We start from the raw sequence: 24,357 nt of genomic DNA, 5'->3' as shown, positions 1-24,357 counted from the left end.
AAATCTGCCACACCCCCTTTGAATCAGATGTGGTTTTCACAGAGGAGAAAAGTATGCACACATAAAAAAATGATAGGCTACTAATCCTTTGATCTATACAATGTCTAGTATAACTATCTGCATTTCTTTTAAACACTTGTACAGTATTTTGGGATTCCTCCTCCGTAAACATAAATTGCCTGATAAAAAGCTAGTGGACAAGGAGAGTCATTTGTTTCTTCTCCTCGCCTCCTCTCCTCATTTACCTTAGACCTTTTTCAAAAGGAGGCAACAAGAGGACACAAGGAATCAAGCAAATCCAACTGAGATTTCCCCTAAACTAGTATCTTGACTCAACACTGTCTTTGATCAAATTCCAGAGTCGATTGATCTTCTGCAGTCCTTTGATTGGATATGGATTTTGGAGGATTTAATGCTGACATTGCCAAAGAATACCCTCAACTTCCCCTCTTCAAGATCGAGGCTTGTTTAGTATTTTTTTGTGTGTGGTCTTTAAAAAATTGTTTTTATTCTTTGGGATTCTTTCATTATGCAATTTCTGTGTACATTTTTATTTCGATTTTTGACTTGGCAATGAAAATATGGAATAAGGGTATACCGACATTTGATCGTTAAGTTCCCTTACAATATTGCCTTCCACAAATGTTTGGACTTTCAATAAGTGCAAGCCAGAAGATTCTGGACATTGCTAAATAATCAGATAATGTTTTGTACAAATCTAACTATCCCTTTAAACTAGAATAAAATAATAATAATACTTCCACCTGAACAAGAAGTTGGAGAATCATAGGAACGTATGTGGAATTAAAGATTAGCACCTTAATTATCAATAAACTATGATTAGTTTGGGTTTGTGAGTAACTGCTTTGACCTTGTCGTGTTGCTCAATAAATGACAATAAGTTCATCTTTGCATCTATTTTTGACAATGCGTGAATCTACAGTGGGTATCAAAAGTATCCCACACCCGCCCACCCTTGGATTTCTTCACATTTATTGTATTACAAAGTGGGATTAAAAGTTATTTCATTGTAACTGTTTGTCAATGATCTACACAAAAATACACACCAATAAAGATTTAGGAAAAATAAAACAATGTCAAACACATTTGGCAGTGATTACAGCTGTGAGTATTTCTGGGTAAATATCTAAGAGCTTTACACACATGGATTGTGCAATATTTCCCCATTATTCTTTTCAAAATTCTTCAGTCGGTCAAGGTGTTGGGGATTCATGGCTGGACAGCTATTTTCAAGTCTTGCCATAGATTTCCAAGCAGATTTAAGTCAAAACCAACTTGGCCACTCAGGAACATTCACTGTCTTCTTGGTAAGCACGTCCAATGTAAATCTGGGCATGTGTTGTAGCTTATTGTCCTGCTCAAAGGTGAATTCCTCTCCCAGTGTCTGGTGTAAAGCAAACTGAAGTAGGTTTTCCTCTAGGATTTAGCTTGTGCTTAGCGCCTTCCCATTTCTTGGTATCCTGAAAAACACCCCAGTCTTTGCCAATGTCAAGCATACTGTACACATACAGTTCTTCATAAATGTGGTGTATTTGCCAAAAAACACAAGGCTCTGCATTTAGACAAAAAAGTATATTCCTTTGCCTTGTTTTTTTGCAGTATTACTTCAGTGTTTTATTGCATACAGGATGCATGTTTTGGAATCTTTTTATTCTGTACATCTGTATTCTTCCTTTCACGCTGTCATGCAGGTCATTATTTTGGAATCACCACAATGTTGTTGATCCATCCTCAGTTTTCTCCCATCATAGCTAGTTAACTGGCTTCATGAAGACATTCCTGAGCAGTTTTCTTCATGTCCTGCAGCTCAGTTCAGAAGGATGACTATCTTTGATGTGTGTGTGGGTGGTTTAATACTTCACACACAGCATAATTATTAACTTGACCATGCTTAAAGAGATATTCAATGTCTGATTTGTTATTGTTACCAATCACTGCCCTTATTTAAGAGGCTTTCGAAATGCTCCCTGGTGTTTGTAGTTGAATCTGGGCTTGAAATGTGATACTTGACTGAGGAACCTTACAGATGTATGTATGTATGTATGTATGTATGTGTGTGTGTGTGTGTGTGTGTGTGTGTGTGTGTGTGTGTGTGTGTGTATGTATGTACTGTATGTGTGTACTGTATGTACTGTATGTATGTATGTATGTATTGTATGTATGTATGTGGGACAGAGGAAAGGGTAGTCATAAAAAAATCATGACAACCCCTATTATTTCACAGAGTGAGGCCATGTAACTTCCTGTATTAAGTGATTTGTAAAGCCACATTTTACTCCAGAACAACTTTAGGCTTACCTAAAAAAAGGGGATGAATACATATACAACTATATTTTAGTTATTAAATTAGTTCCACACTCGCAAATCTGCTCTCTTCACACAACGGTTGTCGAAGGTTAAATTAGTACCACTCACGCCGAGTTTCCATCTATCGAAATGGCCTTCATTTTGAAACGCTAAATACAGTGGGTATCATAAGTATTCACCCCCCTTGGATTTTTTTCACATTTTGTTGCGTTGCAAAAGTGGGATTGAAATATATGTAAATGTGATTTTTTTTTGTCAGTGATCTGCACTAAATACTCCATAATGTCAAAGTGAAATTACGTTTTTTTTTCTTCAAATTAATATTTTTTTAACCTTCGGCAACCGTTGTGTGAAGGGAGCGGATTTGCGAGTGTGGTACTAATTTTAAACCTTCAACAACCGTTGTGTGAAGAGAGCGGATTTGCGAGTGTAAATGAGTGCGATAAAGGAACCGTGAGAAGGGGGGGGGGGGGGGGGGGGAGCAAAGAAGAAGGCGCAAAAGGGTGTGAGTGGTTGGAACCATGTAGAACTGAGTGTAAGAGAGAGTGGGAACTCTGCCAAGCTCAATGGAATAAATGACATCACTCAAGAGGAGCTGTGCCCACCTGCTGCGGTAGAAAGGGGTGAGGCACGACATCAGACAGACTCATTACACGTTTAAATTGTGTTATTTTTCCATTAATCAGTTTGAGGGGCAAGATAAAGTCTATTTTGTGTGAGAAAATGTCTATTACTGTCAATATATTAGCAATCTTTGGTAAAATTAGGATTTTACAGGACTAACTGTGGAGTGGATAGTGTTTTATGTCATTATGAAATATCCAGCTGTTGCATTATTGATGTGATAGGATGGTTCTATATTCATTGTCCAGGATTCAGCTCACACACCTTCTGTTCTTCGATGATATTTGATTCATGGTCCTCATGTTGTAAGAATGTATTTCTGGAATCTTCACTCACCAACAATCTAATAACTCTCCATTATAAGCCCCCCCCCCCCCCACACACACAACAGTAAAAAATAAAATAAAAAATACGCACTCCCGACAAAAGGCCCCCGTTACCATGGAAACCTGGCTCCACTGCTGAGCTTTGCACTAGAGGTGGTTGCCGTGGTTGCGAGACGAGGGAGCCACAGTTCCTCTAAAATGTGTCAGCTGCATAATGTAAAAATCAAACAAACCATAAAACCCAAGGAGCTTTACAATCTAGAAATGCATTACCCTTAATGTGACCCCAATAGGTGATGCAAGGTCACATACATAAAGGACATCATGATTAAACAAATAGAAATTGTTGGCCTATGGGCCTTTTTTGGGCCTTTCTAGTAGAGCAAATCCTTTCTGTGTACATTACCAGCAACACCTGGATAGCAGTTTTGATTGAATAGGGAGAACCCTAATGTGAAATCAAATACAGGGAAGACCATACACTTCCACTGTTGGTTTCCAACGTTAAGAATGTGTCAATGTGGCTGCCGTTCAAGTTTCTGGGGTGCAACGTAGTCTAATAGTGTGTAGCTCAACAGGCCCAGTGGATAAGTGGGCTTTACCTGAAAATAATCAATACCGAAGAACACAGCACACTTTTTCCCCATGACTTCATTCCTCAACTGATAAGAAAATACATCAGTCAGCAGCATTTGCTGCTCAATCAATACCAATAGCCTTAGCGTGGAGGAGTTAGAATGCTGCCACTGACTGACTAGTGTTCCATCAGCAACCTTTTAGGATAAACTATCCATCTCCTCTAGCAACCAGCCTCTGTCAGTACTAAGGACGCTCACTTACAGTGTAATGCATGTACTTTAGGGTGCATCTTAATAGTCGACAGTGGCTTCCTTTCCTTATCTCCTTTACACTCATTTGGAGTCACAGGATAGGTGGAAATATTGTGGATGCCTATCAGGAAATAGCTTTCACTTAAATCTGCTTTCACCATCTTTCATCATTACAGATGAAGGAGATGAGAGGGAGCAACCGAGACGACTTGCATCCTCTGTGTTTGAATGGGTTGAAAGACATTACAGAAAGATGGGAGTAAGGTATATCTAACCAGGAGTGCATGCAAGCTTGCCCCCTAGTGATCATGTTTGTGCTTCACATCATGAGAGGAGCAAGCCAGGCATTTCATAAAAACATGACCATTTTAGGCTCTCTTTTAAATCAGAGAAATAAGAGTTTAAACCATTTTCAAATACAGAAACACAAAATACAACTATTAAAAGGGAAAAGATAACTTTGTGTACTTGTATCCTGTATGCCATTTAGCCTACAGCATTTGTTTGTATACTAACATTCCCTTTCACAAATGGGCTAGTACCTTATAACTTGCTATGAAAGATACATTACATTTATTTTAGGTTAAATACACTGAAAGCTACATCCAATGTTTATCTTTTAAAGAATTATACATTGCCTTCAGAAAGTATTCACAATTTTCTTTGTGTTACAAAGTGGAATTAAAATGGATTTAATTGTTTAAATCTATACTAAATACTCTAATGTCAAAGTGGAAAAAAAAATTATACTACTATAGCTTGATAAGATACAGTAAAACACACATTTGGCAGTGATTACAGCTGTGAGTCTTTCTCTAAGAGGTTTCCACACCTGGGTTGTGCAACAATTGGCCATAATTATTTTTAAACATTCTTCAAGCTCTGTCATATTGGTCGTGGATAATATTGAAATATAATATTTTTTTAACCACTTACTATATAGGGCGTTAATGTATTCTTTTGTATAGATTTTTTAAACTGTTGTCTAAACAAGCTAGGAATATACATACAGTCCCTTCAGAAGGTATTCATAGCCCTTGACTTACATTTGTGTTACAGCCGGAATTCAAAATGGGTTAAACCTATTTTTTTCTCACCCATCTACACACAATACCCCATAATGGCAAAGTTTTAAATTTCTGCAAATTCATTGAAAATGAAATACAGAAATATTTAATTTACTCAAGAATTCACACTCCCGAGTCAATACATATTAGAATCACCTTTGGCAGCGATTACAGCTGTGAGTCTTTCTGGGTAAGTCTAAGAGATTTGCACATCTGGATAGTACAACATTTGCACATTTATAATTTTTTTCATTCCTCAAGCTCCGTCAAGTTCGTTGTTGATCATTGATAGACAGCCATTTTGAAGTCTTGCCATAGATTTTCAAGACGATTTTGTCAAAACTGTAACTCGGCCACTCAGGAACATTCACGGTCTTCTTGGTAAGCAACTCGTGTAGATTTGGCCTTGTGTTTTAAGTTATTCTCCTGGTGAAAGGTGAATTAATGTCCCAGTATCTGGTGGAAAGCAGACTGAACCAGGTTACCCTCTAGTATTTTGCTGGGCTTAACTCCATTCCGTTTATTTTTTTTTATCCTGAAAAACTCCCCAATCCTTAACGATTACAAGCATACCCATAGCATGATGCATCCACCACCATGTTTGAAAATATTGAGTGGTACTCAGTAATGTGTTGTATTGGATTTGCCCCAAACATTAAACTTTGTATTCAGTACAAAAAGTGAATTGCTTTGCCCCAACTTCACCATACTCAAAGTGATATGCAATGTCTGCTTTTAAAATGGTTTAATTCACTGCTCGACTGAGAGGTCTTACAGATAATTGTATGTGTGGGGTATAGGGATGAGATAGTCATTCAAAAATGTTAATGTTTATTATTGCACACAGTGTGAGTCCTTGCAACATATTGTGACTTGTTAAGCAAATGTTTCCTCCAGGAACTTATTTAGGCTTGTCATAAGGGGTTGAATACTCAGGCTCAAGACATTTCAGATTTTCATTTAATTTGTACATTTTTCCAAAAACATAATTCCACTTTGACATTAAAGGGGTATTGTGTGCAGGCCAGTGACCAAAACATCTCAATTTAATAAATTTAAAAATCCGGCTGTAAACAACAAAATGCGGAGAAAGTCAAGGGGTGTGAACACTTTCTGAAGGCATTTATTCTTGAAGAATACAACCTATGCACTTGTTGGATTCAATTGTTTGTAAACAATGGCATTGTAAGCAAACAATTTATAGCTTCAGAACTGTCAGTCCTTGCATCTGGAGCACTGTCTATGCATTCAAGTGGGGTTATATTTTCCCATTCCTTGGCTGTATACCAAAATAAGTGGCAGGATGGATTTTGTAGTTTTCCAATTGCAGATTGTAGCTTTAAAAAAGTTGTAAGATGACTTTGTTAATATATTTGTTTTATCTATGTACATTTCTTGAGTAATTTTGAAATCCACCATTCTCTAATATGTTTAAGAACCTTTGTTTAGCATTGATAAAGCATATTCGGAAATTGAACCTATTGCAAAGCAAAGTGTTCATCTCTCAAATGACACACAGTGATACTTTGCAATATCTTCTGATGGGCGTTTTACACCAAAAGCGACAAGCCAGGTCATGGAAGGTTAAAGGGACACTTCACCACTTTTTAACCAGAATATAGTATGCTGATAAAAAGTAGAGAAGTGCCCCTTTAAAACATGTTTACAGAGTCATATGGATGTGTCCCAAATGCCTCTCTATATAGGTAACTGTCCTATGGGCCCTGGTCAAAAGTAGTGCAATACATAGGGAATAGCGTGCCACTTGGGACCCATCCATAGTGTTAACCTTCAGACTCAGGGAGGCTATCAAGTCTAGCTACAAATAAATCCCGCATTGAGAAACAGCAGTAATAATTATAAAACATGAGACTTGTAAAGACACTGTAGCCCAGCCCATAGGATTTAATGAACCCACATGTCTATGGACAATACAGTTTCAGTCCATTTATCAGGTGCCCAAAAAGGGCTGTAACATTCAAAGGCCTATATTACCTCACTTCACCATTAACCAGTACACACAAGGCAGATCTTTGTTTTTATTTAAGCAGTATGTCAGTTGGTGACCAACTGCTCGTGTGTTCGTCACGAAACCACACCCACACTACTCACGCTAGAAGTTCAGAATGAGAATGTACGGCTGCATGCGATTTATACTAATGCGAGTATGTGCAGCCAATGGCAATGTCCACGATAGGTATAATCCTGGGAGACCCTTGTGGATTTGACAGCTCTAACCCAGTTCTACCTCCGACACCTTAAAAACAACAGCTATGAGGGAGTCGGCTAGCGTGAATCTGATTGAATCTAGCCTGAAGTCTAGTTAAAGCATAATACAAAACACCATTCCAAAAGACTAACATATTCTTTGTTTCTTCATATTATTTCCAGTCAATATGACAGTGCCGGCACACGTTATGAGGACTTCAGTGCATTTACACCGGAAGTCATGTACCTGGTGTAAAATGGTTGGAGATGACAAGAAAAATAAGCTGTGAATAAGCTTCTAGAATTGAACTAGAACCATTTGGCATTTAACCATAAGGAAAAAATGTAACCAGTGTTGGTAATGTTTCCTAGGTACTTTTCAAACCAATTACAGACAGAAAACTGTGGATCTTGTTCAAATAAAAAAGAAAGGTATTAAATTGATCAAATATTCAGTTGGAAAGGTTACACCAAAATCTGCCACACTTGTATTAACAGCAGTAGCAGTAGCAGTGGGGGGAGTTTGTTTTGGGTGGGTAGTGATTTCATCAGGACCAATGGAATGGTCTAAAATGAGAAAAAAAAACTGCCTACCAGGGGAACCGGTGTGGTGATACTGATGGTTTCTATGGTTAGAGTAGCGCATTTTTGCTCAGCCTAACCTTAACCTAACTGTCCTAACATTTCACATTTTAGTAATTTAGCAGACGCTCTTATCCAGAGGCACTTACAGGAGCAATTCGAGTTAAGTGCCTTGCTCAAGGGCACGTCGGCAGATGTTTCACCTAGTCGCTCGGGGATTCAAACCACCGACCTTTCAGTTCCAGTGCCAACATTCTTAGCCACTAGGCTACCTGCCGCTAACCTGTAAAGTTAATTATCCTAACCTACTACTAACTATCCTAACGCAACCGTAGAAGCCATCAGTTCCGAGAAACCATTAGTGTACCACACTGGGCCATGCAAAACTAACTCGCCCATTGTTAATGGACATAAGTCACCTAGACAAACCCAGAGCATGTATAATGCTGATAAAATATCAAATACATAAAAAAATATAGATGTTTGCATCTATTGATAATGACAAAGTTTGGAATGTAATGTTATTTTTGATGATAGAATGGAATGCAATGTTTTATACAAATAATTTGTTTGACAATTCAAATGTCATTTTCCCTAAGCTGCTGTGCATCTAAAGTTGCATGACATTTCGCATTCTGATTTTAAAGCCACGTTTATACCTTGCGCTAACATGCGGACACTGGACGCATACAGTGGACGGATAAGAGACCAGTTTTAATACCATGTGTGTACACCACGAACCTTGATCAGATAGTGATCTGATCATCTTGATTGGATGACGCCCACATGTTAATGCAAGGTGTAACCAGGCCTTAAGAGGACTTGCATGTCCATTGAGTCCAACTGTCAAAGACAAGTACTCATTAAGAGATGCCTAAAAGGTTTCTCAACAGCAGCTGTTTGGTTTGGTTTAAGAAACATCACTAATTCAAAAGGACAGAAAAAAGACATTACGATAATCAGTAGCAGAAAAACCTGGCTAAAAGTTCATAAAATATACCATGAGAACGCCTTATTTCTTCAAACATTGAATTATAGTGACATCTTTTCAGCTGCAGTTGTTGGAGAAAGTAACATCATCAGTGTTGTTGATGAAATGGCAAAGTTGAAAGGGGCGAGGTTATGCCTAAAATGGCTGCCGTTCACATAATTTTGGACATCACACATACTCTGTCATAGATGACCTGACGAGCACACACACATTCATAGATGCAGTGAACACGCATGCATTCTTTCTCACAGTCGTAGATTCACAGACATGTACACATAGTGCTCACACACACCTTTTCGAAGCGATGGATTGTAGGCTATTCTGGGGCTTAGCTACTGTTCCTTATCCTGGGCATGAGCTAGGGCTTTCTCGTCACTGGACGAGCACTCGAAGCGCTGTGAGGCGATGGCCGCTTGGAGGGACATGCTCTTCCTCACTACGTCCCCCCTCCTCCACAGAGTGATCTCCTAGAACAAGGCAACAAAACAGGGTAGCGTTAATGAGGCATCAAATGGACAAAAACAGAAGGAAACAGGGAGAGACTACCTGAACTTGTCCAGTAAGAATGTTTAATATTAATTTTCTGTTGCGCTAATCAACACATCCCAGGTAACACACAACCAACTAATATATAGTGGTGTACACCTCATGTTACGATGCAGCATGGTGTGATACAGGTATGATAGGACCTCCATTTGGTTTCCTTTCGTTACATCCATTATACAAAATCAATGAATTGTTACAGTCTTACTCTTACACAGCACCCATGCACAGAGTTGAAATGAGCAATGTGCCGACCTTGACTATTGAGATGTACCACAAATTAGACACCAATCAGACCAAATAGAACAACCGTGTAGAGCATTATGAACCAACACCTACCCATCTTCCATTCTGTCTCTACCACGGATCTAGTGTTTGTACTGTCTCTACCGTGTGTCTGCATGTACCTGCTGTTTGAAGTAACGCCTCTCCTCCTCGTCTATGAGCACCAGATTGAGGTAGTACCGCACAGAGTACTTCTTGTTGATGTCCCTCATCGTAGGAGTGATCTCATAGCCAGCCAGAAAAAGTCGAATAGGGATGGACTCCCCTGAAAGAGACAAAACCCATATTATTAAAGTGATAGTTCACTGTAAAATCCAAAAACGTTGTTTAGATGCTTTCTGTCCACATCCCATGCCCAGTGTGTAAATCCAGCCTTGTCAACTGTGCAGGTTGGTAGAAGAGGAAATCGGAGGACGGGCTCATTGTAATGGCTGGAATGAAGTGAATGGAAAATTATCAAAACATAGTTACATTCCAGCCATTACAATGAGCCCATCCTCCGATTTCCCCTTCTACCAGCCTCCACTGGTTGTCAATGCCACTGACCTCTCACTGGTGCTCCATCCATAATCTCGTACTTGGCTATGGTGTCGTTCTCATGGTACACGTTTGTGCCCGTGCCAGTCGTCTCTCGCTTGATGATATTAATCTCCATGTGTCTGATCTTGATCCGTACCAACAGGAAGTAAATCTTCCCCACGATGACATCTTTTAGGTGGTACCTGCATTAAAATGACAGTTCTACGGTCTATGGACAAGGACAGACTGAAACCCAAACTGGTTTTGTTTAACTAGTCACTTCAATCAAACGCTAATAAACAGTGCTGAAAGAAGTTGTCATAAAAACAAGAACTACGACATTGTTTCACTCCCCTCAAACCGGTCAGTGTTTATATAGAATTGCGACAAAAGCTACTTCAAAATGTTCTATTATGTTCAGGTGGTTTTTCCCTCACAAATCATATGATTTATTATCATGGGAGTTTAGGGAAGATCAACCAGGGAGACTGAGGTTTCACTAAAGCTCTGCTATCTCGCCCGCCATTCAAAAACAGGAATATCGCAAGCCTTCCAATCAATGTATATGATAAACCATGGTAATAGGAGTCATACTTAGACTTGTTGTACTCAAACTCGATGTGCAGGCAGTCTTCGATTCCCACTTCCATCTTGATAGACGAGTTGAGTTCTGGGAACATACTGAGCGTGTGCACAACAATGTCCATTTCTTTACTGATGTCGTTCAGTCTCCGGCTTACAGTTACCCGCAGAAAGTAGCTGCAATATTTTTAAAAAAGAAAGAAAAAAGAAAAGAGTCAGAATATCAACTAATCTATTGGGTAATAATACAGGATGCACAAAAAACAATTCAGAAGGTGTCCAATAACGCTGATAGGAGTCACATTCTCTCCATAAAGACCACAAATAGTTGGTGAGACATAGTAGAAATCAAGTGAAGTCTGAGCAATGATGCATATACAGTAATATCAAGGCAAAGACCAACAGACTCTTAAAGGGATACATCGGGATTTTGGCAATAAGGCCCTTTATCTGTATTCCTAGAGTCATATGAACTCATGGATACCATTTTTATGTCTCTGTGTCCAGTATGAAGGAAGTTAAGAGATAGCTTCAGAGCCAATGCTAATTAGCATAAGCGCAGTGACTGGAAGTCATTGAATCCCGAAGAATCCCTTTAAAAACAGCTTTCATCCCATGGCCATAAGACTGTTACATAGCTAACAACTACTGCTCCCCCTCACAACTACCCTGCTGCTAAAATGATTTGATTTATTACTACCACTATGCTGCTGTTCATTCATTGCAATTACCATTAGTACCCATTTAATTATCCTGCTACGGTCACTATTACTCCTGTTTACACTAGTATATTACCATAGGTATGTATATATTCCTGCTACCAGTCACTTTTCAGCCCTGTTCACACTTATTTATTCTGCCATCAGTCACTTTTTCCTAATCCCCACCTACATATCTACCTCAAATACTGAAGTATCCCTGCACATTGTACATTTGAGAATAACTCAGTGCCACAGACTCTGCCCGCTCCCAAGGACTGGCTCTCATTCTCTGTGGCCGAGTAGACATTTAAGCGTGTTAACCCTCGTAAGGCTGCCAGCCCAGACGGCATCCCTAGCCACATTCTCAGAGCATGCGCAGATCAGCTGGCTGGAGTTTTTACGGACATATTCAATCTCTCCCTATCCCAGTCTGCGGTCCCCACTTGCTTCAATATGTCCACAATTGTTCCTGTACCCAAAGGTAACTGAACTAAATGACTATCGCCCTGTTGCACTCATTTCTGTCACCATGAAGTGCTTTGAGAGGCTAGTTAAGGATCATTTTCCCTCTACCTTACCGGACACCCTAGACCCACTTCAATTTGCATGCCACCCCAATAGATCTACAGATGATGCAATCGCACTGCACACTGCCCTATCCCATCTGGACAAGAGGAATTCCTATGTAAGAATGCTGTTCATTGACTATAGCTCAGTCCTCAAAACCATAGTACCCTCCAAGCTCATCATTAAGCTCGGGACCCTGGGTCTGTACCCCTTCCTGTACAACTGGGTCCTGGATATCCTGACGGGTCGCCCCCAGGGGTGTAGATAGGAAACAGAACCATCCCGCTGATCCTCAACACAGGGGCCCCACAAGGGTGGTTGCTCAGCCCCCTCCTGTACTCCCTATACACCCATTACTGGGCCGACTCTTTTCTCTGTATATATCAACGATTCCCTGATCCACCTCTACGCAGACGACACCATTCTGTATACTTCCGGCCCGTCCTTGGACACTGTGCTATCTAACCTCCAAACAAGCGTCAATGCCATACAACACTCCTTCCGTGGCCTCCAACTGCTCTTAAACGCTAGTAAAACCAAATGCATGCTTTTCAACCGTTCGCTGCCTGCACCCGCACGCCCGACTAGCATCACCACCCTGGATGGTTCCGTCCTAGAATATGTGGACGTCTATAAGTACCTAGGTGTCTGGCTAGACTGTAAACTCTCCTTCCAGACTCATATCAAACATCTCCAATCTAAAATCAAATCTAGAGTCGGCTTTCTATTCCGCAACAAAGCCTCCTTCACTCACGCCGCCAAACTTACTCTAGTAAAACTGACTATCCTACCGATCCTCGACTTCGGTGATGTCATCTACAAAATGGCTTCCAATACTCTACTCAGCAAACTGGATGCATTATATCACAGTGCCATCCGTTTAGTTACTAAAGCACCTTATACCACCCACCACTGCGACCTGTATGCTCTAGTCGGCTGGCCCTCGCTACATATTCGTGGCCAGACCCACTGGCTCCAGGTCATCTACAAGTCCATGCTAGGTAAAGCTCCGCCTTATCTCAGTTCACTGGTCACGATGGAAACACCCACCCGTAGCACGTGCTCCAGCAGGTGTATCTCACTGATCATCCCTAAAGCCAACACCTCATTTGGCCGCCTTTCGTTCCAGTTCTCTGCTGCCTGTGACTGGAACAAATTGCAAATTTTATTTTATTTTTAATGTTTTGCTGAAGTTGGAGACTTTTATCGCCCTCACCAACTTCAAACAGGTGCTATCTGAGCAGCTAACCGATCGCTGCAGCTGTACATAGTCCATCGGTAAATAGCCCACCCATTTTTACCTACCGCATCCCCATACTGTTTTTATTTATTTACTTTTCTGCTCTTTTGCACACCAATATCTCTACCTGTACATGACCATCTGATCATTTATCACTCCAGTGTTAATCTGCAAAATTGTAAATATTCGCCTACCTCCTCATGCCTTTTGCACACAATGTATATAGACTCTTTTTTCTACTGTGTTATTGACTTGTTGTTTACTCCATGTGTAACTCTGTGTTGTCTGTTCACACTGCTATACTTTATCTTGGCCAGGTCGCAGTTGCAAATGAGAACTTGTTCTCAACTAGCCTACCTGGTTAAATAAAGGTGAAATAAAAAATAAATAAAAAAAAACTGAGTGGTCACGCAAGCCTTGAACTCAATCATCAAGCTTGCAGACGACAAGTGGTAGGCCTGATTACTAACAATGACGAGACAGCCTACAGGGAGGCTGCAGGCCCAGACGGCATCCCCAGCCGCGCCCTCAGAGCATGCGCAGACCAGCTGGCTGGTGTGTTTACGGACATATTCAATCAATCCCTATCCCAGTCTGTTGTTCCCACATGCTTCAAGAGGGCCACCATTGTTCCTGTTCCCAAGAAAGCTAAGGTAACTGAGCTAAACGACTACCGCCCCGTAGCACTCACTTCCGTCATCATGAAGTGCTTTGAGAGACTAGTCAAGGACCATATCACCTCCACCCTACATGACACCCTAGACCCACTCCAATTTGCTTACCGCCCAAATAGGTCCACAGACGATGCAATCTCAACCACACTGCACACTGCCCTAACCCATCTGGACAAGAGGAATACCTATGTGAGAATGCTGTTCATCGACTACAGCTCGGCATTTAACACCATAGTGCCCTCCAAGCTCGTCATCAAGCTCGAGACCCTGGGTCTCGACCCCGCCCTGTGCAACTGGGTACTGGACTTCCTGACGGGCCGCCCCCAGGTGGTGAGGGTAGGCAACAACATCTCCACCCCGCTGATCCTCAACACTGGGGCCCCACAAGGGTGCGTTCTGAGCCCTCTCCTGTACTCCCTGTTCACCCACGACTGCATGGCCACGCACGCCTCCAACTCTATCATCAAGTTTGCGGACGACACAACAGTGGTAGGCTTGATTACCAACAACGACGAGACAGCCTACAGGGAGGAGGTGAGGGCCCTCGGAGTGTGGTGTCAGGAAAATAACCTCACACTCAACGTCAACAACAAAGGAGATGATTGTGGACTTCAGGAAACAGCAGAGGGAACACCCCCCTATCCACATCGATGGAACAGTAGTGGAGAGGGTAGTAAGTTTTAAGTTCCTCGGCATACACATCACAGACAAACTGAATTGGTCCACCCACACAGACAGCATCGTGAAGAAGGCGCAGCAGCGCCTCTTCAACCTCAGGAGGCTGAAGAAATTCGGCTTGTCACCAAAAGCACTCACAAACTTCTACAGATGCACAATCGAGAGCATCACCGCCTGGTACGGCAACTGCTCCGCCCACAACCGTAAGGCTCTCCAGAGGGTAGTGAGGTCTGCACAACGCATCACCGGGGGCAAACTACCTGCCCTCCAGGACACCTACACCACCCGATGTCACAGGAAGGCCATAAAGATCATCAAGGACAACAACCACCCGAGCCACTGCCTGTTCACCCCGCTATCATCCAGAAGGCGAGGTCAGTACAGGTGCATCAAAGCTGGGACCGAGAGACTGAAAAACAGCTTCTATCTCAAGGCCATCAGACTGTTAAACAGCCACCACTAACATTGAGTGGCTGCTGCCAACACACTGACTCAACTCCAGCCACTTTAATAATGGGAATTGATTGGAAATTATGTAAAATATATCACTAGCAACTTTAAACAATGCTATCTAATATAATGTTTACATACCCTACATTATTAATCTCATATGTATACGTATATACTGTACTCTATATCATCTACTGCATCCTTATGTAATACATGTATCACTAGCCACTTTAACTATGCCACTTTGTTTACATACTCATCTCATATGTATATACTGCACTCAATACCATCTACTGTATCTTGCCTATGCCGCTCTGTACCATCACTCATTCATATATCTTTATGTACATATTCTTTATCCCCTTACACTTGTGTCTATAAGGTAGTCGTTTTGGAATTGTTAGCTAGATTACTTGTTGGTTATTACTGCATTGTCGGAACTAGAAGCACAAGCATTTCGCTACACTCGCACTAACATCTGCTAACCATGTGTATGTGACAAATAAAATTGGATTTGATTTGATTCACACCACTTGACTTTTTCCAAATGTTGTTGTTACAGCCAGGATTTAAAATTGATTCATTTGAGATCGTGTCACTGATCTACACACAATACCAAATAATGTCAATGTGGAATTTTGTTTGGAATTGTTTTAGAAATTTATTTTTTTAAATGAAAGCTGAAATGTCTTGAGTCAATAAGTATTCAACCCCTTTGTCATGGCAAGCCTAAATAAGTTCCGGAGTAAAAATGTGCTTAACATATCGAAAAATAAGTTGCATGGACTCATTCCATGTTCAAGGATAATGGTTAACATGATTTTTTCAATGACAACCACAGCTCTGTACCCCACACAATACAAGTATCTGTAAAAGGTCCCTCAATAGAGTAGTGAATATCAAGTACAGATTCAACTACAAAAACCTAGGAGGTTTTTCAATGCCTCGCAAAGAAGGTCACCGATTGGTAAACGTGTCAAAATAAAAAAGCAGACGCTGAATATCCCTTTGAGCATGGTGAAGTTATTATTAGGCTTTGGATGGTGTATCAATACACTAAATCCAGGCTGCAACAAGAAATTGTAGATTCAGTCAAGGGGTTTGAATACTTTCTGAAGGCAATGTATATTTTTTCCATATAGATATTTTAATAGTGTGTTATATTGTAGCATTGTATTGATGTTAATTGTTTTCTGCCCAGGGAATACAGATGAAAATGAGCCATCTAATTAAATCTGATGCAATGGATTGACCATGGTACATGGTCCCTGACAAATAAATAAAAAATATGCACTTCACTTAAAAGACAAATACTTCTCTAGAGTTAACATATTTTATGTATGTACAGCAGTTAAGAGACTGTAGATATGCACTGTACTGGATACATGGAAAGTGGCAACTCTCTAGACTAGGCTCTAGTCTAGTCTGTCTATTTTCAGTTTCTATTAATCCTGTTTCTACTTCCTTACTTCTGTTTCTATTTGTCAAGGCAACAATTCTGTTTTGTTGAATGCAAAACTCTTAAAATGGCACTCTGGAGGTGAATCCATTCAGACCCAGGCATTTTTACCACAGACAATCAGCTTTACGATGCTTTAAATGGTTACGTTTTACGAAATGGCCTAGAATCACATGCAATCCATTGACAATTACCTGTTACCAAAGACAACAACTAGAATGCACTATTATTAGGCGATAGAAATGTCGTGGCTGAATCAGAATTAGTTCGGTAACATTCATAAATAAGATGTTTTATTTACATAATAATGCTTGTGAGATATTTGTCATTAGGATGTTTTCTTTTGGATAATACTGTTGGCAGTTTGCAGTTATCCCTTCTCTGCTAGGGCTTAGTCACTAGGGGCCCAGAGAGGGGAGAGGTCAGGCTCGTCTTCATATGTCAATGTATCTGTTAAACTATGTGAACCACTATGAAGAATATCAGAAGGGGAGGACAGAATGGAGGCTTGTCTTTTTATGGGAATGTGTCTAACTATCACATGTCCCCTCTGAGGTTGCCCTTATCTTGATCTAGTACATGACCTAAGAGGCTCACTGTCTTTTCTGATCTTGTCCAGGAGGAGGTGTATTTGAGATGGAAGTATCTAGAATTGACAATTGATATATGCCATTGGATGAGGTAATGGTTTGGTACTATGTTGTACCAACAATGAGATAAGAACTTCGTTTAGGAAACCAAACTGAACTATAATTTATAGCTAATGCTATCTAGCTATGGGATAGTCCTCTTTCAAGTAAAAGGTTCTTTGTGTAATGTTCATAAGATCTGTTATTCGTCATGTGAGTTGAGATGGGTGTGTCTTGGCTATAAATGATACTAAGAACTGTTTTGTAAGCACTCAGAGAATTCATTTATAGACACTGAATTGATCTGAGAGTCACAGGGCTATGGTGAAGCTCATATATAATTAAAGTTGACTTGATAAAATAACTGAGTTGTGTGTGGTTTGCTGTCTCAATGTTTAGTAATACAGGACATTTCCATGACAGTCTTCTGCCTCAGTTTGTATGATCGCAATTTGCATATACTCCAGAATGTTATGAAGAGTGATCAGATGAATTGCAATTAATTGCAAAGTCCCTATTTGCCATGCAAATGAACTGAATAAAAAAATCCTCTGCATTTCAGCCCTGCCACAAAAGGACCAGCTGACATGTCAGTGATTCTCTCATTAACACAGGTGTGAGTGTTGACGAGGACAAGGCTGGAGATCCCTCTGTCATGCTGATTGAGTTTGAATAACAGACTGGAAGCTTCAAAAGGAGGGTGGTGCTTGCATTAATACGTGTCACATATCAGTTTGCAAACAATTTTTAAATATATATAATTGTGTTAATATAGCTGCATACAAACATGGTCTCTTTGTTTTCTTGAGTAAGGCAGCTCCAAAATGCTGGTGTTTCAGCCTTGCTCAGTGCTTTCTGTGGTGGTGGGGCAAGCCAGCAGAAAATAAGGAGCGTTAGGCCGTGATTGGCTCAGTGTTCTGTCACTCATGGGGACACTACGTCACCACCAAATCTAAGGGTAGACCTCAAATTTGAGCCCCTTGGGTGCTGCCATAGAGTTACATTAGAAGTGCCCATCCAAGAAGGCTCAAGGTCATTGGCCACAGATAAATATACGTCAAATCACTCGTAGCTTTGATTGGACTGATCATGTCAACATCATACTTTCAAAATCTTAGCTAGCAAGCTAGCATTCATAATCATGAATCAAGTCAACAATCTACTGGCAAATACTTTTCAATCCTTGTCATATGAAGAGAAATTATAGATAAAACGTATCAGTGCTAATCAGCCATTGGACATAAACATTACACAACAAGTTGGAAATCACAAATTCAACAATTGAGTGGTGTGGAAGGAATCAGTGACAGTGGCTGTGTGGTCACAAATCTGGGATTAAGGGGCTATTTTCCAAGTTTAAAATGATAAACATTCAAGCTAGGCCATGCTATCAATGAAGCATGATTTGTGCCACGCTCAAAACAACTTAACTCGGAACTGCGAAAACTTGACTTCAGTGAGTTCAAGACAACTGGGAAGTCGGGAATAAACGAGCTCCGACTGGGAAAATACATTTTGAACTGTCATCCAACTCCGGTCTCTTTCTAGAGTTACGACCTGAAGATCAATGATGTCATCATGATTCAACCTTGTTTTTCCCCCCCAAGAGTTCTCAGTTGTTTTGAAAGCACCATAAATCCAGAGAAGAGAGAATTCCTGATTTTGATGACAAAATGTGCACACAAAGGACTGCCGCGCCAAATTCCTGTGAGCACAGCACAACAGGGGAGTTCAAAAATGTATTGTATGCTGCTGCATAAATTATGTAATATGCTAGGGAGATATATATACTGTAGCAAAGAAAGTAGTACTAAGTGTATGTTGTGTAGTAAGACTAATAATTTGATCCATTTACCCCTCTTAATTTCACCTACATGTGGTGCACATGTAGCCTATAACCTGTTTTAGAGAAATGTAATCATTGAATATTGTAAGAGCTTATATGCCCACTTTATTTATCCTACGGTTCTGACTTGGTGTACAGGGAGAACACTAAGAACGACCCATGTTCTGGATTCTGTCGCTGTACATTTCAAAAGTGATAAACAAATGGCTATATTGACTATGTCCATCCTAGCTCCTTCATTACTGTCTTAATCGAAATTGCCTCTTATCCGCTTGTCGTCCCCTTATGATATAGTTTGTACATCTCTAGTGTCAGTAGAAACCACATTTGTTAAGGCAAGTCAGCCAGATCACCTATGTTTTTTAAAAAGCAGTAAATGAGGCTGGATGAACTGTTTCGCTGCCAGACAAGGCTCCACTGATGACCAGGTGTAGCAGTGGTAAGATGTTGAGACTGCTGTATGTAGGCACCATTTGTCACCCGTATAGCACAATTCATGTATTGTTTAGTGATGTGTTGGGGCTTTGCTGGCATGCATCCCACTTTTATAATTTTTTGCCCCACCAAGATTTACATGCTAAAATCGCCAATGTATGTAACAGTCCTATTGTGCTGTGAAAATGTTTCATGCATGGTTTGTTTAGTCTTGCCAGATGCTTACCGTAATTTGACATTCTGGCCCGTGTAGGCCTCGTATGGTTTCTCCACATTTGTGAACTCAAAGTCGAAGGTCCGGGACTGCGTTAGCTCTCCCGGTTGGGCCAAGTCTTTAACCAGAGACACAAACTCATAGTTGTTTCCCCTGTCGTAGTAGAGCTCTAAAAAGAGAGAAATGGTTGTTGGTATCACCAGTTTACAGATTACTTTCTAATCTATCCCTTTAAAAAGGCATTACAAGTACTATAGAGAGAGATTCAAGGTAATGCAACAAAATTACAACTGGTTACTGCATCTTACAAGGGTGTAAAAAATGTACATTTTATTAGTCACAAACACATTTTTAGCAGATGTTATTGAGGGTGTAGCAAAATACTTATCTAACAAGTTATCTAGTAGTATCTAACAATTCACAACAATACAGACAAATCTAAAAGTAAAAGCTCAGTCCGATGATGCTGTGACACACCAACCCAGACCAAATCAATCCCGCTCTAGAGTACAGGCCTCGGTGTAATGCTCATTCGTTCGACAATAAGCGCGAATCCGAACATCACCCCTGGTGAGACAAAACCACGACTCGTCAGTGAAGAGCACTTTTGCCAGTCCTGTGTTCCACAGGTATGATGTTCGGATGTACCGATCCTGTGCAGGTGTTATTACACATGGTCCGTGGTTCACGCGGATTGTTACACATGGTTCACGCAGATGAGCAGGGACCCTGGGCATCTTTCTTTTGGTGTTTTTCAGAATCAGTAGAAAGGCCTCTTTAGTGTCCTAAGTTTTCACAACTGTGACCTTAATTGCCTACCGTCTTTAAGCTGTTAATGTCTTAACGACCGTTCCACAGGTGCATGTTCATTAATTGTTTATGGGTCATAGAACAAGCATGGGAAACAGTGTTTAAACCCTTTACAATGAAGATTTTTACTAATTATCTTTGAAAGACAGGGTCCTGAAAAAGAGATGTTTCTTTTTTTGCTGAGTTTAGTTGGTTTAGCCAAGGAATAAGAAAGGGAACCTTCCCGCTAGCCATGATTGGCTGAGATAGAGGATCAGCTGGACATGCCGGGAGATGAGTTTGGATTGGTCTGCCTCGCCGTTTTTGAAAGATATAACAACATTAGCCATCGAGAACTACAAAAGTTGCAACTTCTCAACAACATTGATGCCCTGAATTTAACAGGCGTTATCGACAGATCAGTTGGAAAAAATTATGGGCTACGTTCTGCACACGCCACGGTCAGTGTGAACCAGAGTGCTTGAAACAACACTGGCCAAACAAGATGTAGCCACAAACAAAACGGAGTTAAATAGTTCCAGTCTGACGTGAAGCATTCATCCATGTAAGAGTCTAGCTATAGTTTCAGATATAAGTAACTCATTTTGTCAGAATGTCATTCACATTGTAAGTTAAAGCGTACTGTTAGCTAGCTGGCTCACTAGTTAATGTTACGTGTATGATCTGTGTAGTAATATTATTTGAATCAGAAACCCATTTGTATTACTAGTTATAGCCTAATGTTAGCTAGCTAAAATTTAATCTAATTTGTTAGCTTTAGCTACCTGCAGATTCATACTACAGCTATGATAATGTTTGCATTGGTGGTAGTAGTAAGAGTTGGGATTATGCCGGTCCATTGTTTAGCTAGCTACATGTCTAAACAAAAGACTCCACTTCGGCCGGATTAATACATGACCCATCAAAGTAACCAGGTGTGTCTGGGGGTGATTACGGCCATCTATTGTATTTCATGAACATGTGTACATGTCTAGAGAATAGTGACCCATTCACTAAGCTAGATGTGGCTTGGGGGGTGGTTATAGCATTTCCTTCACATGACCCATCAATTTAGTCAAGTGTCGGGTAAGCGTCTTCTAATAATGACAAAAATATTGTATCTGGACACTTTCTGTTTTTGATATTGCTACCATGCAAGTAACTACTTCACTGTACTGTTTACATCTTCTGTATCCTGTGCATGTAACAAATAAACTTAAATTTGATTTGATACAGGGTGTGTTTTCCACATGGCCTCGCATGTGAATACTTGAAGAGATGGGTAGGGCTAAAGCTTAAGAGGGTGTGAACGATGCTGAATGGGTGTAGACAAAGAGCTCTCCAGTAAGTGTACCAAAACATCCAAGGGCCTTTTTCTCAAAAGTGGAATTTATCAACTTTCAAAGCAGAATCTCTTTCTCGTTGTTCCGCAACTGCAGTGTATGATATAAGATTTTCTAGCGCCGAGTCGCTACTTTTAGCCAATGTAAAAATTTAAAATAAACATTCAAATGTTGCTACACAAGACCGAATCGAGGTAGTGGACACATATGTGGTTTCCAGTTTGCATAAAGTTCAGTGAAGGCCGTCGTGATTTTGGCTTGAGGGGGAATATACACAGCTGTGACGATAACCGAAGATGATTATCTTGGGAGGTAATCAGGTCGGCATTTGGTTGTGAGGTATTCTAGGTCGGGGGGACAAAAAGACTTGAGGTTCTGTATGTTATCACAATCACACCATGAGTAGTTAATGAAACATTACACCACCAGAGAGTTCTTTATTCCTGTCTGTGCGATACGGATAACGTTTATTACAATGTAGGCCTAACTATAAAAGGGCATGATACAGACCAAGTGTAACTGACAGGTGAAGTTAGTCTCATGATTTTCATATCTTAACTTCTGACTGGTTAAGTTAACCTCATGATTCTCACACTTTTTTTACCAGGTAGAATATACTGCAGGAGAGTTTCTGTGGCACAATGGGTCTTCTGTTGATCACTTCCAGTATATCACATAGCCCACCACAGGTCACAACGCTTTAACCATGCAGTGCAGTGAATGAGCATGGCATGGCTACGTGTTGCGTCACTGTTCAATCAATGGACACAAATAGCTAATTTGATCAGCCTGGCAATTAATTAGGATTACAATATCATTCATAGAGACGTGTTAATGTTTTGCACCATGGATAATTGTGTAGCTTATTTAGTTATTTGGGCAGTGACAACACAAAGATGGGTCTGTGTCACACTTACCAATTTTCCCAATAAACTGGATTTTGATGCCTTGATGCTCGAGTCTTTTCCCTGGATTCTTCAGTGTTACGTTGACTTTTCCAGATACTGTATCGCCATCATAAAACAGAAAATATTGGTCCTTTTTCCCATCTTCGGTCTTATGTTCGGCTTTCTTTCTTGTCTCAGCGTCATTCAAAACTATATCGATTTGTGCACTTTGACCAAAACTAAAAAAGCTCATCACTGCACCTTGATTCAGAGCCTTTGTAGATTCTGCATGTACAACAACAATCCTACGTTACTGTATTTCAAATCCTTGCTACAGTAACGAGTGATTTCTTCCGAAATTTAGTTTGTGCTGTACTATGCCACTACCTAAACTAAATAGGGCAACTGTTGATGAAGCAATGTCCAATGTTGAGCTTCCTCTTTAAATGCGCATGCGTGTAAATGCAGGGTGCGTTAGAAAAACAGATATTCAACAGATAGAAAAGAGAGTGCCAGAAAAGTATGATATTCTAAATAAATGAAATAAGATAGATATGTCAGCTTCAGCCAAAGCTGTCAGTAGAGACCGAAGTAGTGACACATCCCACTACCTCGTTTTTTCTGGTTCAAATACTCATATACTGGTTCATATACAGTCAACGCACTTAGTAGACAAGTCCCCGCTGCCTTCGAGAGAGCCACCCCTTAAGTAGAACGGAATCAATGGTAAACGGCCTGAGTGGAACATTTTTAATTTATCCAATATCTTTGCTGTCAACGTCAGATTTTGCGCGATTTCAACCCAACATTTCTGGTGCGAAAAAAACCCGCTGGTGACGTAAAACAAGTGATCAGCGCCGCGCCTGCAGAGTTGGGTCACAGATTTTTTATAACTAATTCAAGATAGACCACAGGCTGTCGTTTCCAATGGGAACATATGGGCAGAGCCAAATACGAGCGAGCGAGGTCCTATTGGCCCGTTCTAGCATACATTTGCATATTTCTGTTTGGGAACGCATACTGTGAAATGCACGTGTGCAATAACTCAAACAATTTTGCACTCCTAAACAACGCGGTTTTTAAATACTTTGACGAAGGCTAAAGTCTACAAAACGTAGTCCACTCAGTTCATAACATATTCTAGTTTTGGGAACATAAAACTGTATTGAGATCAAATGTTTCATACGTGCGTTGACTGTATATGAACCAGTACATTACTATTTGAAACAGACAAAATGAGGAAGTGGGATGTCACTTCTTCGGTCTCTGCTGACAGCTTTGGCCGAAGCTACATATCTATCTTGTTTCAATTTGCAGAATGAAGGCCAAAATCTCCTTCCACCTTCTCCCAAAATCAAATCAAATTGTATTTGTCACATGCGCCGAATACAACAGTTCTAGACCTTACAGTGAAATGCTTACTTACAATCCCTTAACTAACAATGCAGTTTTAACAAAATGCAAAAAAGTAAGAATAACAAGTAAAATAAAAGAATAACAAATAATTAAACAATAGAGGGGCCATATACATTGGGTACTGGTACAGAGTCAATGTGCGGG

At 40.4% G+C, this 24,357-nt stretch overlaps 1 protein-coding gene across 1 annotated transcript; it reads right to left on the bottom strand.

Annotated features, from left to right (window-relative positions):
- Positions 1-7,055: 7,055 nt before the first annotated feature.
- On the bottom strand, positions 7,056-23,707 carry LOC109892864 (vacuolar protein sorting-associated protein 26B-like). The gene is made up of 6 exons (XM_020485706.2): positions 22,828-23,707; positions 19,791-19,947; positions 10,898-11,062; positions 10,331-10,506; positions 9,907-10,049; positions 7,056-9,423 (listed from the first exon to the last, which is right to left on the bottom strand). The coding sequence occupies exons 1-6, from the start codon at positions 23,048-23,050 to the stop codon at positions 9,289-9,291; spliced, it is 999 nt and encodes a 332-aa protein (XP_020341295.1). The 5' UTR covers positions 23,051-23,707; the 3' UTR covers positions 7,056-9,288.
- Positions 23,708-24,357: the final 650 nt, after the last annotated feature.

Source organism: Oncorhynchus kisutch, linkage group LG6, assembly GCF_002021735.2.
Source record: "Oncorhynchus kisutch isolate 150728-3 linkage group LG6, Okis_V2, whole genome shotgun sequence".
In the NCBI taxonomy this organism is placed as follows: Eukaryota; Metazoa; Chordata; class Actinopteri; order Salmoniformes; family Salmonidae; genus Oncorhynchus; species Oncorhynchus kisutch.
This window is presented reverse-complemented; position numbering and strand designations above follow the sequence as displayed.

Excerpts from the sequence above, each read along its gene's own strand:
- LOC109892864 (XM_020485706.2), bottom strand. The coding sequence starts at position 23,050 with ATGAGCTTTTTTAGTTTTGGTCAAAGTGCACAAATCGATATAGTTTTG. Across the intron at positions 11,063-19,790 it reads GGCCAGAATGTCAAATTACG|CTACTTTCTGCGGGTAACTG; the intron begins GTAAGCATCTGG and ends AAAATATTGCAG. Across the intron at positions 9,424-9,906 it reads GGCGTTACTTCAAACAGCAG|GAGATCACTCTGTGGAGGAG; the intron begins GTACATGCAGAC and ends GCCTTGTTCTAG.